General features: G+C 38.2%; 1 protein-coding gene across 1 annotated transcript in view; it reads right to left on the bottom strand.

Annotated features, from left to right (window-relative positions):
• PIEZO2 (piezo type mechanosensitive ion channel component 2) overlaps window positions 1–12911 on the bottom strand; it is a 286006-nt gene that overhangs the window by 141159 nt on the left and 131936 nt on the right. The window contains exon 4 of the mRNA XM_058036495.1: window positions 10151–10193. Within this exon, the coding sequence (XP_057892478.1) occupies window positions 10151–10193 (43 nt within the window). The remainder of the gene's footprint in view (window positions 1–10150; window positions 10194–12911) is intronic.

The following is a 12911-nucleotide window of genomic DNA, read 5'->3' as shown; positions in this document are numbered from 1 at the left end:
AAATCACTGTGACAGAACCCACAAATGTACTCTTTTACCTTTTAATTACATCAGGCTTTATCATTACATCTTTGTATGACTTTTTATCCTCATTTTTTGCATTTGCATGCTTTATCCTCTTCACTGACGAGTATTTAATTTCAAAGTTATAGCTGATTTGATTGCTCGTTCACAACTGCATCTGCTGCAGCAATTAATCTTTGGTTGTGCAATCACTTGCCAATGTCACCACATAGCAGCGGGATGCAGTCGGATGGCAAACACACACATACACTAAAGCCACAGGAAGACTGTAAATAAATGAAAAGTAACCAAAGTAGTTTTTCACATGCTGAATCAAAAGGAAAGAAATGTTATGACACTGCAGTGACAGTGGGAGGGAAGGGAAGGAGTTATGCCAGATGCAGAAGATGACAGATATGCTGCTGTGTGCAGAGCAATGTGGAAGAAATATAAAATCTGCACTGCTGCTCCTACCCTGGCAGCTTGGCTGACTGCATTGTACAGGATCAGATCTCTGGCAGTCTCCTGATCCTCTCTCACAATGCAGAAATCAGGCTGGCATGCTGGAGAAAAGGTAGCTTAAAGCCATTCCCTTTCTAGATTGAGATGGAGTTACACTATGAGTGTTGCAGAAGAGTCCTGCAAAGCTCAAATATCACTTTGATAGTTTCAAAAGCTTTACTGGGGATGCAAAATTCTTCTAAATGTTCTCCCTCTGTAGCCATGTGACTGTGACAGTCACCGACATTTCCTTACAAAGATACACACACCCATTTACAGCCCTTACAGCTATGAAGAGAAGATGTAAAATGTGAAGCAACTTCACTCTTAAATGTTTGAAGTCAGGAGAAGAATAACAATGATTTTAAATCATTCCAATTTGAAGCTATTCATGATTATTCTTGGCATCCAATCTTTACTTTTTTTTACTTCAAGTTAGAAAACAGCAGAAAAGCCATAAAAATACTTCAGGGAATGTGTCTTTATATGTGCAAAAGAAGAAACCAATGTCACAAGGAAAACGAAAAAAATATTTTTTGTTTCTTACTAAACAACATTACATGCTGAAATATACATATCTTTGGTATCTTCAGTAGAGTGTATCTAGTACCAAACACCTTCTTACAGGCAGTGTAAAATTTTAATTTCTGTTTTGGTCCAAATTGTTCTAGCAGAGAGCAATTCTAAAACTGGAAGGATGTGACAAACCCATATTAATTGCTCTTTTTTCCTGGCCTATCAAATTATTCCTTTTCCCAAAAGCTATCCCCAGTGTTGGAAGCATTGGAAAGTGGTTTTATAAAAGTATTTGTCTTGGTTTCTAAACACACCTCTGCTCTACTGTTAGAGAAACACTATGGTGTATGTTAGGAAACTTCAGCCTTGCTGATAAATAAATGAGTTTCAAGTTTCAGGTTTGTTTGATGGACTTCTCCAAGTTCATAAAAACAATTTTAAAAAAAGAAAATGAGTAAAGGAAAAAAGTGAGGAACCTTTTTATTCATAAATCATCTTGCAATTAGTAGTAACACTACTGTGCTTCTCATCTTCTCATCTACAGACAGCTGAGTTTCAGATTTATCACAATTAAGAGATTTATTTGCCTCCAGGATGTTTGTACACCAGCTCTCTCGCTGCACAGGAGGTGCACAGGAGGCAGAACAGGAAGCAGGACTGTCCAGCTTCCCACAAGTGAGTGGCTTCTTGAACTTCAGCCTGTCTGGGCAGAGGATTAAAACCCAGTAATCACACGAACGTGCTTTGCTTGTATTTTTACATGATATACTTGTATTTTTTACATTTTTTACATGATTTTCCTCTCGACTACCCAGTGTGATGTGCACCTTGGGTTTTTAATGCTTGAAGTCTCTCTAAGTTAGAGAGTTTAGAATTCTCTAAATTGTACAGAATTGACTATATCCCCTAAAAACTAGTTTATTTATTTATACTACTAACAAATAATTTTTGCCTTGGTTCCATAATGTTTGCTCTCATGAGACATATCTTTGAAATCTACTGAGTTGCTTATATAATAAAGGACTGTGTGTTCAGACATTTAGAAAATTCACATTGCTGCTTTCTAAGTTGTTTAAAAACAAGATGTCAAAGTAGCTGCAATCAACCCAGAGAAACTCCTTTCTTGGCATATTACAGTGATGTACACCAGAGAATAGCCATGAATACTGTAATTATTTTAGGTAGAGATTGTTTATATTACCATTAAGACAGCCACTTAAACATAAAGATGAGGGGTTAAAACCCAAAAAAATCTCTTAAACTGCTCAAAACAAATGAAGTTATTTTAGTGAATGTTTACCTATTTTGTGATAGTTTTATCACTTTTCTTAATAAGAACAGCTTTGAGAAAATCCCACAAGTAAGGAAGCAATTACTGGTCTAAGTGTTTTTAGCCATGTGGTGACCATCTAAAAAGCTCCTATTAAAAAAGTCTCCCTTGGTGAATTATTTTTTACAGTCTCACAGGTATGCTACACAGAGGCTACAAAATCATCACTAGCAATATATTAAAAAATATTCTGTGACATGGTTGCTAGGAAGAAATGCGTTTATTATGCAAAAGCTAGGGTAGTAAGTATATTGCAAAACGTACAAAAATGACATCTGTCAAAAATCAGCTTTTCTTCTAGCGAGAGGAGAGGAGAGGAGAGGAGAGGAGAGGAGAGGAGAGGAGAGGAGAGGAGAGGAGAGGAGAGGAGAGGAGAGGAGAGGAGAGGAGAGGAGAGGAGAGGAGAGGAGAGGAGAGGAGAGGAGAGATTTGAATTGGAAGGGAGCTACAATGATCATCTCATCCAACTGCTCTACCACCAAAATTTAAAGCATGTTAATTAAGGGCATTGTCCAAACGACTCGGGCAGGCTCACAGTCACTGCAAACAGGGAGCATCAACTCCTCTCTAGGAAGCCTGTTCCAGAGTTTGACCACCCTCTTGGTAAAGAAATGCTTTCTAAAGTCCAGTCCAATCCTTGATGGATGCAGCTTTCAACTATTCCCAGAATCTCTTCATGGACTACTACAGCATGCCCGATACAAAGTATTGTTTGAAGAGGGAATCAGAGGGAGCACACTGAACTGACTACACACAACAACACTGGAAGAAAGGTCAACATTGGAATAAAATCCAAGGTAAGTTAGACTGGTTTAAAACAAGGTTTAAATTGTTTCAATTTCACTATTTAATATAGACTGAAAGATTTCAGTTGACACATTGTTGGTGAAAAAAAAGCTACTTAAATTTTCCTCATATCTTCTTAAACATTTTTTTCCCTTTGTAAATATAATTCAATTTTTATTTTGGCTTTCTCTGTAACTCAGACTTTTATTTCAAAGTCTTGCTTTTTGTCAGAGCAGCGAAGAAAACTCAATTTAAGATAGAACCTCAGGCATGCAGAATATATCAAATAAAACTGAAAACACATTTCTTCCCCATTTCCTACGCTATAAACAAGACAAATACTTCAGCACACACATGCACAAATTCCACAGCCCTGGCCACCACGAAGTAACAAAAAGAGAGAAGCTTTGAGAATTAAATTAAAGCAACCTCAGTCCCCCTGTCTTCCCAGGACTCAGCACCCTGTGCTGCCCTTTGCCTGGACACAAGTGCATGCATGTGGGAAGCCAAAACATCTGCTGCTTATCGCACCCTGAGAAAAGAACTGCAGTGTTACGGCTGGAAGGACATGAATAAGGCTTTCAGTTGTAGTCCTCTGCCTTCAGATCCCTACCTATTAATAAGGTTTGGCAGCCTGGGGCTGAGGCTGAGGTAGCCAGTACCATGTTTGGCCCAGATGAGAAAGGTGTGGAGGGCTCAGAGTTGGTGCAGCACCTCTTGTCATGCCTTCTGCATCACCAGCATTGCTGGAGCTGTAGCCTTTGGGGATCTCTGAACCTCAACCCTAAAAACCCTAAAAGCAGTTGGGGGTTGAGGATGAGGCCCTCAGTGACATGTTTTACCAAGCAGAGAAATGATCAAATAGAGATATAACCCAGAAGACAACATGGTGTTACAAGCAATAAACTGCTCTTTTATTCACAGCCTCCCAAGGGAATGTGTGGAACTGGCTCTGTCTCTCAACTCCTTATGTTACATTTATCTGCCATATTATTCAAATAGCACATGTAACCATGGAATATTCAAAACTGCAGAATAAATTCACATTCATTAACTCCTACAAAAGTGTGATGGCCATCATATATTAAGAATAGAAAGTATAAGCAAGCCATTAATTAATCTAATCTCTCCCATTTGAAGCACATCAAGGATGGTATGGTGTGGAAGAGAACCCTGTCAAAGTAAATGCCTGGGCACTGAAAAATTAAGCACTTGCTTAAGTGCTTCGAGGGACAGGTGACCAGAACAACTTTACTAATACAGCTATTTTTTTCCAAAATGGTGAAAGATGTGCCTGGCAGGGGTTTTCCAAGTCCCTTTGATTGCACCACTGTATCCATTTTTACCTTGTCTTCTCAAATTATTCAACATTTGTGAAATGCATTCGAACTGCACTGTTTCCTTTAAAATAACCTTTCAAGGATTAGATCGTACAGCCTCATGCAGCCCCTGGCTGAGGCAATGCTCCCAAAATGATGTCAATGGGAGCCTTGCCCAAGAAAGGACTATAAGGATTCAGATGTATGTGAAGAAAGTCTTGAAATAATGGAGCATGGTATCAGGATAAGACTTTATATTTCAAGTGTATATTTATTCTTTACATTAAATCACCAAAGAGCGTGGGGAGAAGAGGGGGATGTCACTTTGGAAAAACATATGGTGCTTTGATTTCCAAGCCAGAACTGTGCATACTGAATGTTTATAGAATCTAGTGATATTCTCTCCTTTCTGTTTATTCCTGTCACCCAGAGAAACTCCGGCCAAGCACCAATCAAATATCCAAGCAAGCAGGGGGAAAGAGAGAAAACAGCTCACACCAGTAGGCTCATGATTAGCAACCTAAACCTGGAAGGAGGCGCTTGGGAAGTGCCTCTGATGCATTTGGATACCAGCGCTCACCGCATGTCACCAGTGGTTTTGGAAATTGAGTTCTCAATCTCTGCAAGGGGTCGAAAAGACATACACAGCATTTCTGGCTAGACTGAGCAGGGGCATATGTGGAGCAGCTGCAAAAGCGGACATCCCTCTGCTCTCAGAGATCAGTGTAAGAACAAAAATGCATCTCAGCGATGACAGCTAATCTGCTCCTGGGTTAGCTGTGTCTCCCCACCTCTGGCAAACGGGGCTGCTGCATTTACTTTGCCTCAAATAAAAACAATGCAGAGTGTCCTCCTTATCACCCTGTGCTTAGGAGAGTAGTTGGAGGAGTTACTGAGGTACATAGGAGATCTGAAATCTATCTTAATAGGAGACAATCTTCATATCCAAGCTCTAGCCTTGATATAGAAATCTTCAGGTCTTTTTCCTTGGGAGTCTTATTCCCTTCCCTGCTCTTATCTGCTTACCCTTTCCTTTCAGTGTGAGAGCAAGCAATCTCCAACTACCCTTTCATTTTTCAGAAACAGTAAAAGGGTTACAAAAAACATAACAAGCTCACAACTCAATACAAAGTATTTTATGAACAGGAGCAGCTTTCACTGCTGATCACCCTCAGCATCACTTCAGAGAGAGTCTGGGATGCAGCTGATGCACTTTCTACACAGATGTTGCTGCTGTACTAAGTATGGTGCAGAGAGGTCTTATTAGCATTACACAGGGTAGAAATCACCTAATTTTGCATATCTATATTTATATCTATGTAACTTCTAATTAATAAGTTTTTGCATACCATGAAAAGAACAACAATTTTAGAATCAGATTAAAGCTATGTCCAAAATAAAACTTGTATTTTTGATATGGAAAACCTTTCCATTTTTATAAAGATAATTTCCTTTTACTGTGAAATTGGTGCTCAAAGTTCCTTTCTCTATCCTTGAAACAACTATTTACTATGAAAAACATACTTACTGAAGGTTGCCAAAAGTGTAATAACCACACATCTGTTATTCTTCAAATATATATTTTCTAAAACATTTGATATTTACTTCACATGTAATAGCAGTTATTAAATCTTCCTTAAGTCTGCTTTGTGGAACAATAATGTAAAGCATTACACGCACAGGAGAAGCACCATGGGAACAAATGCAAAAAGAGAGTAGAAGTGTTGTTAGTAGCTGAGTAACTTACTAGTCACATTACAAACTATAACCCAGAGAAGCATAGTAAGAGAAATACTGGAAGTCTGGAAACCCTGCAGGAAATAAGTTTTATGAGGTTCAACATAATTCATTTAAAGTTTTAAAATTGTTAGATAATTTATAGATCAACAAATATGTAAAACAGAAGACATTCCTGTAATCACTACTGAATCTACCATACAAGGACATAAACTTCATCATCCGGCAGCTCAAATTAGAGAAATGTAGGTGTTTAAAAAAGCCTTATTTTGGTTTTCATTTTCCACAGCGTGGCAACATTTCCCCAGGAGCATTTCCCCAGGGCTGGTGGTGGCACTTTGCAGGCTCTGCACTGCAAGCCTCACCCCAGCCATGAGCTGGAAAGACACTACTGCCTGCATTACAGGAGACCAGCTCTCTGACTCAACTGATCTTCTTTCTTTTTGAATTTTAATAGGCTTTGTGCATTAAGCTCTCTTTAACTGCCAGAATATCCAGGAAACAAGCACAGTCATGGTTAATTGTTCATAACTATTCCACTTGGGAATTCAAGTGAGCCTCCCAGCAACAGGACAAAAGGAAATGGCCCCAAGCAGTGCCAGGGGAAGTTCAAGTTGGACATCAGGAAGAATTTCTTCACAGAAAGGGTGGTTAAGCATTGGAACAGCTGCCCAGGGAAGCAGTGGAGTTTCCTTTCCTGGAAGTGTTCAACAAACATCTGGATGTGGCACTTTTTGCTATGACTTAGTTGACAAGGTTGTGTTTGCTTAAAGAATGGACTCTATGATCTAGGAGATCTTTTCCAAACTCACTGATTCCATGATCTTATGATTTTCACTGAATATGACCAAAAAATCTTAAGTCATTGAGATGAACAATGCTTTCTAAACCAAGTTTTTAGTCATGTTTGGAACAAAGAACAAGAGAGTTGACTGCTTTCCAGACATTTTTATGCATATGTGGGTGTCATGGACATGCACCAATAATGGACAATAATCCCCACATTAACAGTTGCAAAAAAGTCATCTTACTTATCCATACATCTACTTGCTTTGGCTTACTGAAGACAATTTTTTTAAAAACCATTAAGGTGATAACTTGCATCACACATGCTCAGCCTTTTAAACCATGTTTCTAATAGGACAGCACAATGCAATACAATATTTTTCCTAATCTCAAAATTGCTCCTTAGTGTTCTTCTTGCAGTCAGGAATTGCAGTCTAGATCATGCTGGACAAAGGTGGTGACTAACATAGTATGTTACAATTAGCTTATTTGTAATGTCTCAAAAGACAATCAATAACATAAAGACCTTAATTTATATCTATCAAACCCACATATACTCCTTTTAATTGAAAAGCTCTTAACTCCAGTCATTTCCTGGATATAAAGCTACCTTACTCGAGCTCCAGCATTTTTAATTTCCCTTGCATTGAAAAGCAGCATCCTCAGCTCACAAGTAATGCTTACATAAAAGCCTCGCAGTCAGATCTCTTGGTGCCACATTGTTTTTCAGGATATGAAGACAACAGTAATGTAAACACTCTACTACTGCAGAATAAACACCACGTAGCCACAAAGCAGTGATGACATCACCTGTAAATTATATGGGATTAATTTTCTGCAATGTAAACTGACTGTCTATGTCTCCTGTTCCTCAATGCACTCTAAAACTGTTTGCTGAGAACAATTAATATCTTCCGGTTTTAAAGCAAAGATAATTCCCCCTTAGGGCATTACTTCATGTTTCACCTTTTGTGTATCTAAGAATCTTGCTTCCTCCCTCCTGAATGAGAATGTTCTTGCTCAAACAACACATTTAAATGCTAGTGATATTTCAAAGCTGACTCAGGTGTGCCTAAGTCAAAAGCTTGCAGAGCATAAAATTTTAAATAGGCAGACATGTTTCTGCTGGTTCTTTCCCTAGAGTTTATATAAATAAACACAAGAACAGCTGTATTGGATCAGAGCTAACATAGATATAGCCCACTAACCTGTCTCTATTTGTGGCCAAAAAGGGATTCCTACTGAAGAGAGTAAGATTAGGGAAAGGATGTCGCAATACATCCCCAGAATAAGCTCTCTGCTTTAAGAGATCTGCAGACCTGAGATTTCTGCTTCTGTGACTGCAATTCAAGTGTGATTCCAGCATCTAGGTACTACATATAGGAATGTGTTTGCTTTGGAAGCTATTCTTCAAGATACAAAAAGTACTGATCTTAAGCAGTGACATATGATATTAAGAAAATATTGCTATAAAGGACTTAACACTGAACTTCACGTATATGTTTCTCATTAACCTTTTACTCAACTAATTTGAGAAGTTGTGGATGCCTCACACCTTGTGTTATAGGCCAGGCTGGATGGGGCTCTAAACAACCCATGGCAGGGGGCTAGAAACTGGATGACCTTTAAGGCACCTTCCAACCCAAGCCATTCTATGATTCAATGATTCTATTATATATTCCTGTCATAAAAAATATTGTGTTAAAAATGCAGGTAGGATAATGGATATTACTATTTTTAAAACCCCAATCTTAATTGTTGTATCTGTATGAAAGGCTTTATCTTCCTTTCTTTTTTCTCCTTTCTGGTTCTCTGGAAAAGCTGATAAGAGAACACATTTGATTCTATGACTATGGCAAGCAAAGTACATTCAAATCTTCACCTCATCTGTGCTAACTAATGTGCTGCTTCAAATAAAGTAACCCCAGAGTGACAATCAATCTTTCAAGGTGCAGAAGTGCCGCTCAAAAGCCTTTCTGCTTTTCAAACTAGAGTGGCAATAATGGCATCTGCACAGAAATCCCTTCTACATACTTGCCTCCTCTCAGGAAGGCTTCTCTGCTGTAATTTAGTCTATCAGTAATTCTCCATCTTTCTTGTGGTATGTACCTTGCATATGCACAGCTAGCATGGATTCTTCTTCTTGTTTTGAAACATATCAGGAGTTGGAAATTACCACCACAGAACTTCTAATGAACTCAGCTAAAAAGATGCTGACCCTTATCCATTCTCTCTTTCAAAACACAGACACAGAGTATCAATTCATTCTAGAACTCCTCAAAATATTTTTTTTTTTTTGATGCAGAGAAGCAGCATCAGCAGATGCACAAGAGATGCTAATTCACAATTTGGGTGATGAAAGGTTTATTGTAGTGTCCTGTGGTATCACGCTGAATGAAATGCACATCAGGGACCAAAGTGGATGTAACTTGGGAAAAAAAAAACAAAACAGCCTGTTAAAAAAAACCAAAACCTTTGAGGACATCAAATTTAGCAACTGAGTGTTTAATTTTCAACAATATCCAGAACTTCAAGGAGAGGAGATTCTTCTGCTTACCAGTTGTAGAAGAATAAAGATGACACTGAGCACCCGAATCCTTCTTTACTTTACATCACTCTTTACTGGACTTGGCCTTGTTTAATTTACAAGACAGACATGTGTTTCTGGTATGATGACCTTGTGGCTAAGCTTGTCTGCAAGAAGTTCTTGCACTTGAGGAATGCTGCATATTGAATTTTCCTCTGGCACTGAAAAGGTCTCTGCCAGCTTTGCTCTTCTTTCAACTTCATTTACTTTTGTCAACTCGTATGTCAAAGATTAGAAGTCTCATGGAAAAAAATATGAGTGAGAGCAATATTTTCACTCATAAGTAAGACTTGTGGCCAAAAGGTATGTCTCTTTTTTAATACCAGCATGCTGTATAGCCACCAGCAAACCACATGATGAGCCAAGTTCATATAATGAATAAATTGCTTCAGATTGACTCAGGAAAGAGAAGAGGACACAAACAGAAGAGCTGAACACATATGTGCATGACACTCATGACTTCCACTCTAAATTTGAGGTCATTGATATTTTCAATCAACTAAAATAAATAACTGTGCACATTTGTCTCTGCAGTTTTTCTTCCTTACTTTTTTGCACTAGTAAGGAAATAAATTTACAGCTTACCTTTCAAAACCAATCTGCCGTAATGTTTTCTCCCATGTCGAACCTGCACAAAGAGGAGAAAAAACAAACACCCTCAGTAAAGAACCTTTTTTGTATGAACACTCTTTTCCTTTCCTTGTGCAGCTGGGATTTATATATTGAGGAGATTTTTCCACCCCTAGAGAAGTACCTGTAAATAACACAAGTTTTCTCCAGAGCGGAGAATGTTGACAGAGGTTACCACCAGGTGACAAAACAGTGAGAGGGGTATCAGCCTACACAACCTGACATTGCAGAGCAGCTACAGTTCACTGAAATTCCAAGGGTGGTCTCCTCTGCTAGAGCAATGTGATCTGGATGCACTGAGCTGGCATCTCACATCATGCACTCTTCACATTTCAGCTTTTCACTTTACTGTAGTGTTCGCCTGATCCTTGCTGAAAGCTTTACAGCTGCTTCTGAAATCCAGCCCTTTTATTTTTAAGCAAAAGCATGAACATGTATTCCTTCCTTATTGTTTAACCCTTCATACCAACAGCTGCAAAGGACTCTTTCTTAAAACTATCAAGGACTCAGCCCCACAAACTACTCAAATGTGCAGACTCCTTCAAAGAATTGCCCTCAGTATTTTTGATGCACTTAAATGCACTTCAAATTTTACCTAGATTTTCTCCAAAATAACCTCCCCACACACTTCAAGCACTGGGCCTTTAGTATTCAGCTCCTGGTATATTTTTAGCTTTTTGCCAGTCTTTTTTTTATAACTACTATGAGATCATTATCAACACAGGCTACTAAGAGCACAATATTTGAAGTAATGCAGATCTGCTCAGTAAATGTGTAGGAGGACTGCATCATAATTTGCTCTCTGTCCTTTTGTGCTGCTGTGGGAAATGCAACAGGACTGTATGCCATGTAAGCAACTATAGCTCTTTTTGAATGATTCATCTCAATCATTCATTGAATTCTTGAAATCAGAGAAGTGACAAAAATTTGTGTTGCTGATGCATTCCATTACCTAAAGGGAAATATAAATTAGGAACAAAAAGATTCCCTGTGAGTGACATTAAGCAGCACTTTTAATTGTCCCCATTCAGTGCAAAGCAGCAGAGATTTCAGGCTCATATCCAGCAAAACACAAAGCAGAAAGAGACTTCAAAAGCAAGGTGCAGAAATCTCTACCTCTATATGGGAAAAAAAAAGAAGTTAAATTCTGTTTTGGAATAACTGAGCAATGTTGATTGTTTGATGAGTAGCGAGATCTTCTACTGTGACATCTCTATTTGCCTAAGGTGGGCAAAACTTCTGCCTGCACAACTACATAAGACAATACACTCATCACACTGAGTTAATATTTATGAAAAGAAGTCCTCTAAAGACACCTCTAAAGCAGGACAAGAAATACTCTCACACTTTTATTTCAAATAAATTTGAAAAACGAAAATAATGTCTAGCACAATGAACCATAAATGATTGAGATAAATAAAGACCTGCTCCATTAATGCATCCCCCAAACCCATTGTATTCTGCTCATCTTTGGAGTGTAACTGGATTCAAACAGCACCTATGAATCAAGCCATTGTTAAAAAGGTAACTGTGCCACTCCACAGGTGGCAGGGCAGACACAAGCAATTCTCCATATATTTTGTGCAATCCTGCTGACTCTGGAAGAGTAGCCAACTCCAAAGATTTGAAGAGTGTTGAAGAAAAGAAATCTCAACAGCACTTCCTAAAGCAAAGACCAGTACTGACATCTTTAGTCTGAGTTTCTGTGCCTTCCACTGTTATGTATATAAATACATATGTATGTATTCACATGTGTATGAATTGTTCACCCCATGATTGGCTACACCTCATTTGTAATATATAGATAGAGTCCTACTGGAGAGAGAGGGTAGAGAGAGAGAGAGAAAGGAAAAAAGCTTTAGAGGAAAGGGAATTGTGTCTCCATTGGTTTGAAATAATCTTTTGGCTGCAGCTGGCCACCAGAATACTCTTTGAAATGCATCTGACTCCTCTGAAGCACAGCCTGCCAAGAACACAACTAACATTTCATATTAAAAAAACAAATCTTTTTTATGGAGTCTTATTTTAAAATGTTTATGATCTAAACATTGGGTTTTAAGACTTGCCAATTCCATGCACAATAGTATCAACTTCTACACCACACTAAGAGCCAAAAGTAAATATCCTGAGGTAACAGAAGCACTAAAAAGAATAGCACTATTAAAAGTCTAGGAAACCTACTATTTGATTTAAATCTTATCTGTTGCTTCCAAAACATAAAACAGGGTTTAAGTCACATAATTCTCATTAAAATAAAAAAAGGAGTCAATCAAGAATTAAAGACTTGATCCTGCTCCCAAGGAAATCAATAGGAATTTGGCTATTCCATTCAGTCTTTCTCTCTGCTACGACTGGGGAAAATATTCACCCCTTGATTTTCAGAATCAATCAACTACTACACTTGAGTTACTAAGTTAAGGTGGCTTCCCTTTCTTTTTTTTTTTTAGCACTACAACAAAAATACTGTAACTGTTTATAAGAATGCCTTAATCTGGTACCCATGTAATTAAGTTTTTTTCCCAAATATTTTCTCCAGAGTACCCAACCATCCTCATTTATTCCAAAAATTCTGTTTCACATTAACAGCTCTAGCTTCAATATTCGTCAAAGAGACAAAGCATAATGCACTTCCAGAATTTCTGCTCACATTTAATAGGAGCAATAGTAACATGCACACCATGCTCACATATGCACTCAATGAAGTCCTGGCATAGGA

The sequence above is a fragment of the Melospiza georgiana genome, chromosome 1 (genome assembly GCF_028018845.1).
Source record: "Melospiza georgiana isolate bMelGeo1 chromosome 1, bMelGeo1.pri, whole genome shotgun sequence".
NCBI classification, from domain to species: domain Eukaryota; kingdom Metazoa; phylum Chordata; class Aves; order Passeriformes; family Passerellidae; genus Melospiza; species Melospiza georgiana.
The sequence above is the reverse complement of the archived record's forward strand: the minus strand, read 5'-3'. Positions and strand labels throughout refer to the sequence as shown.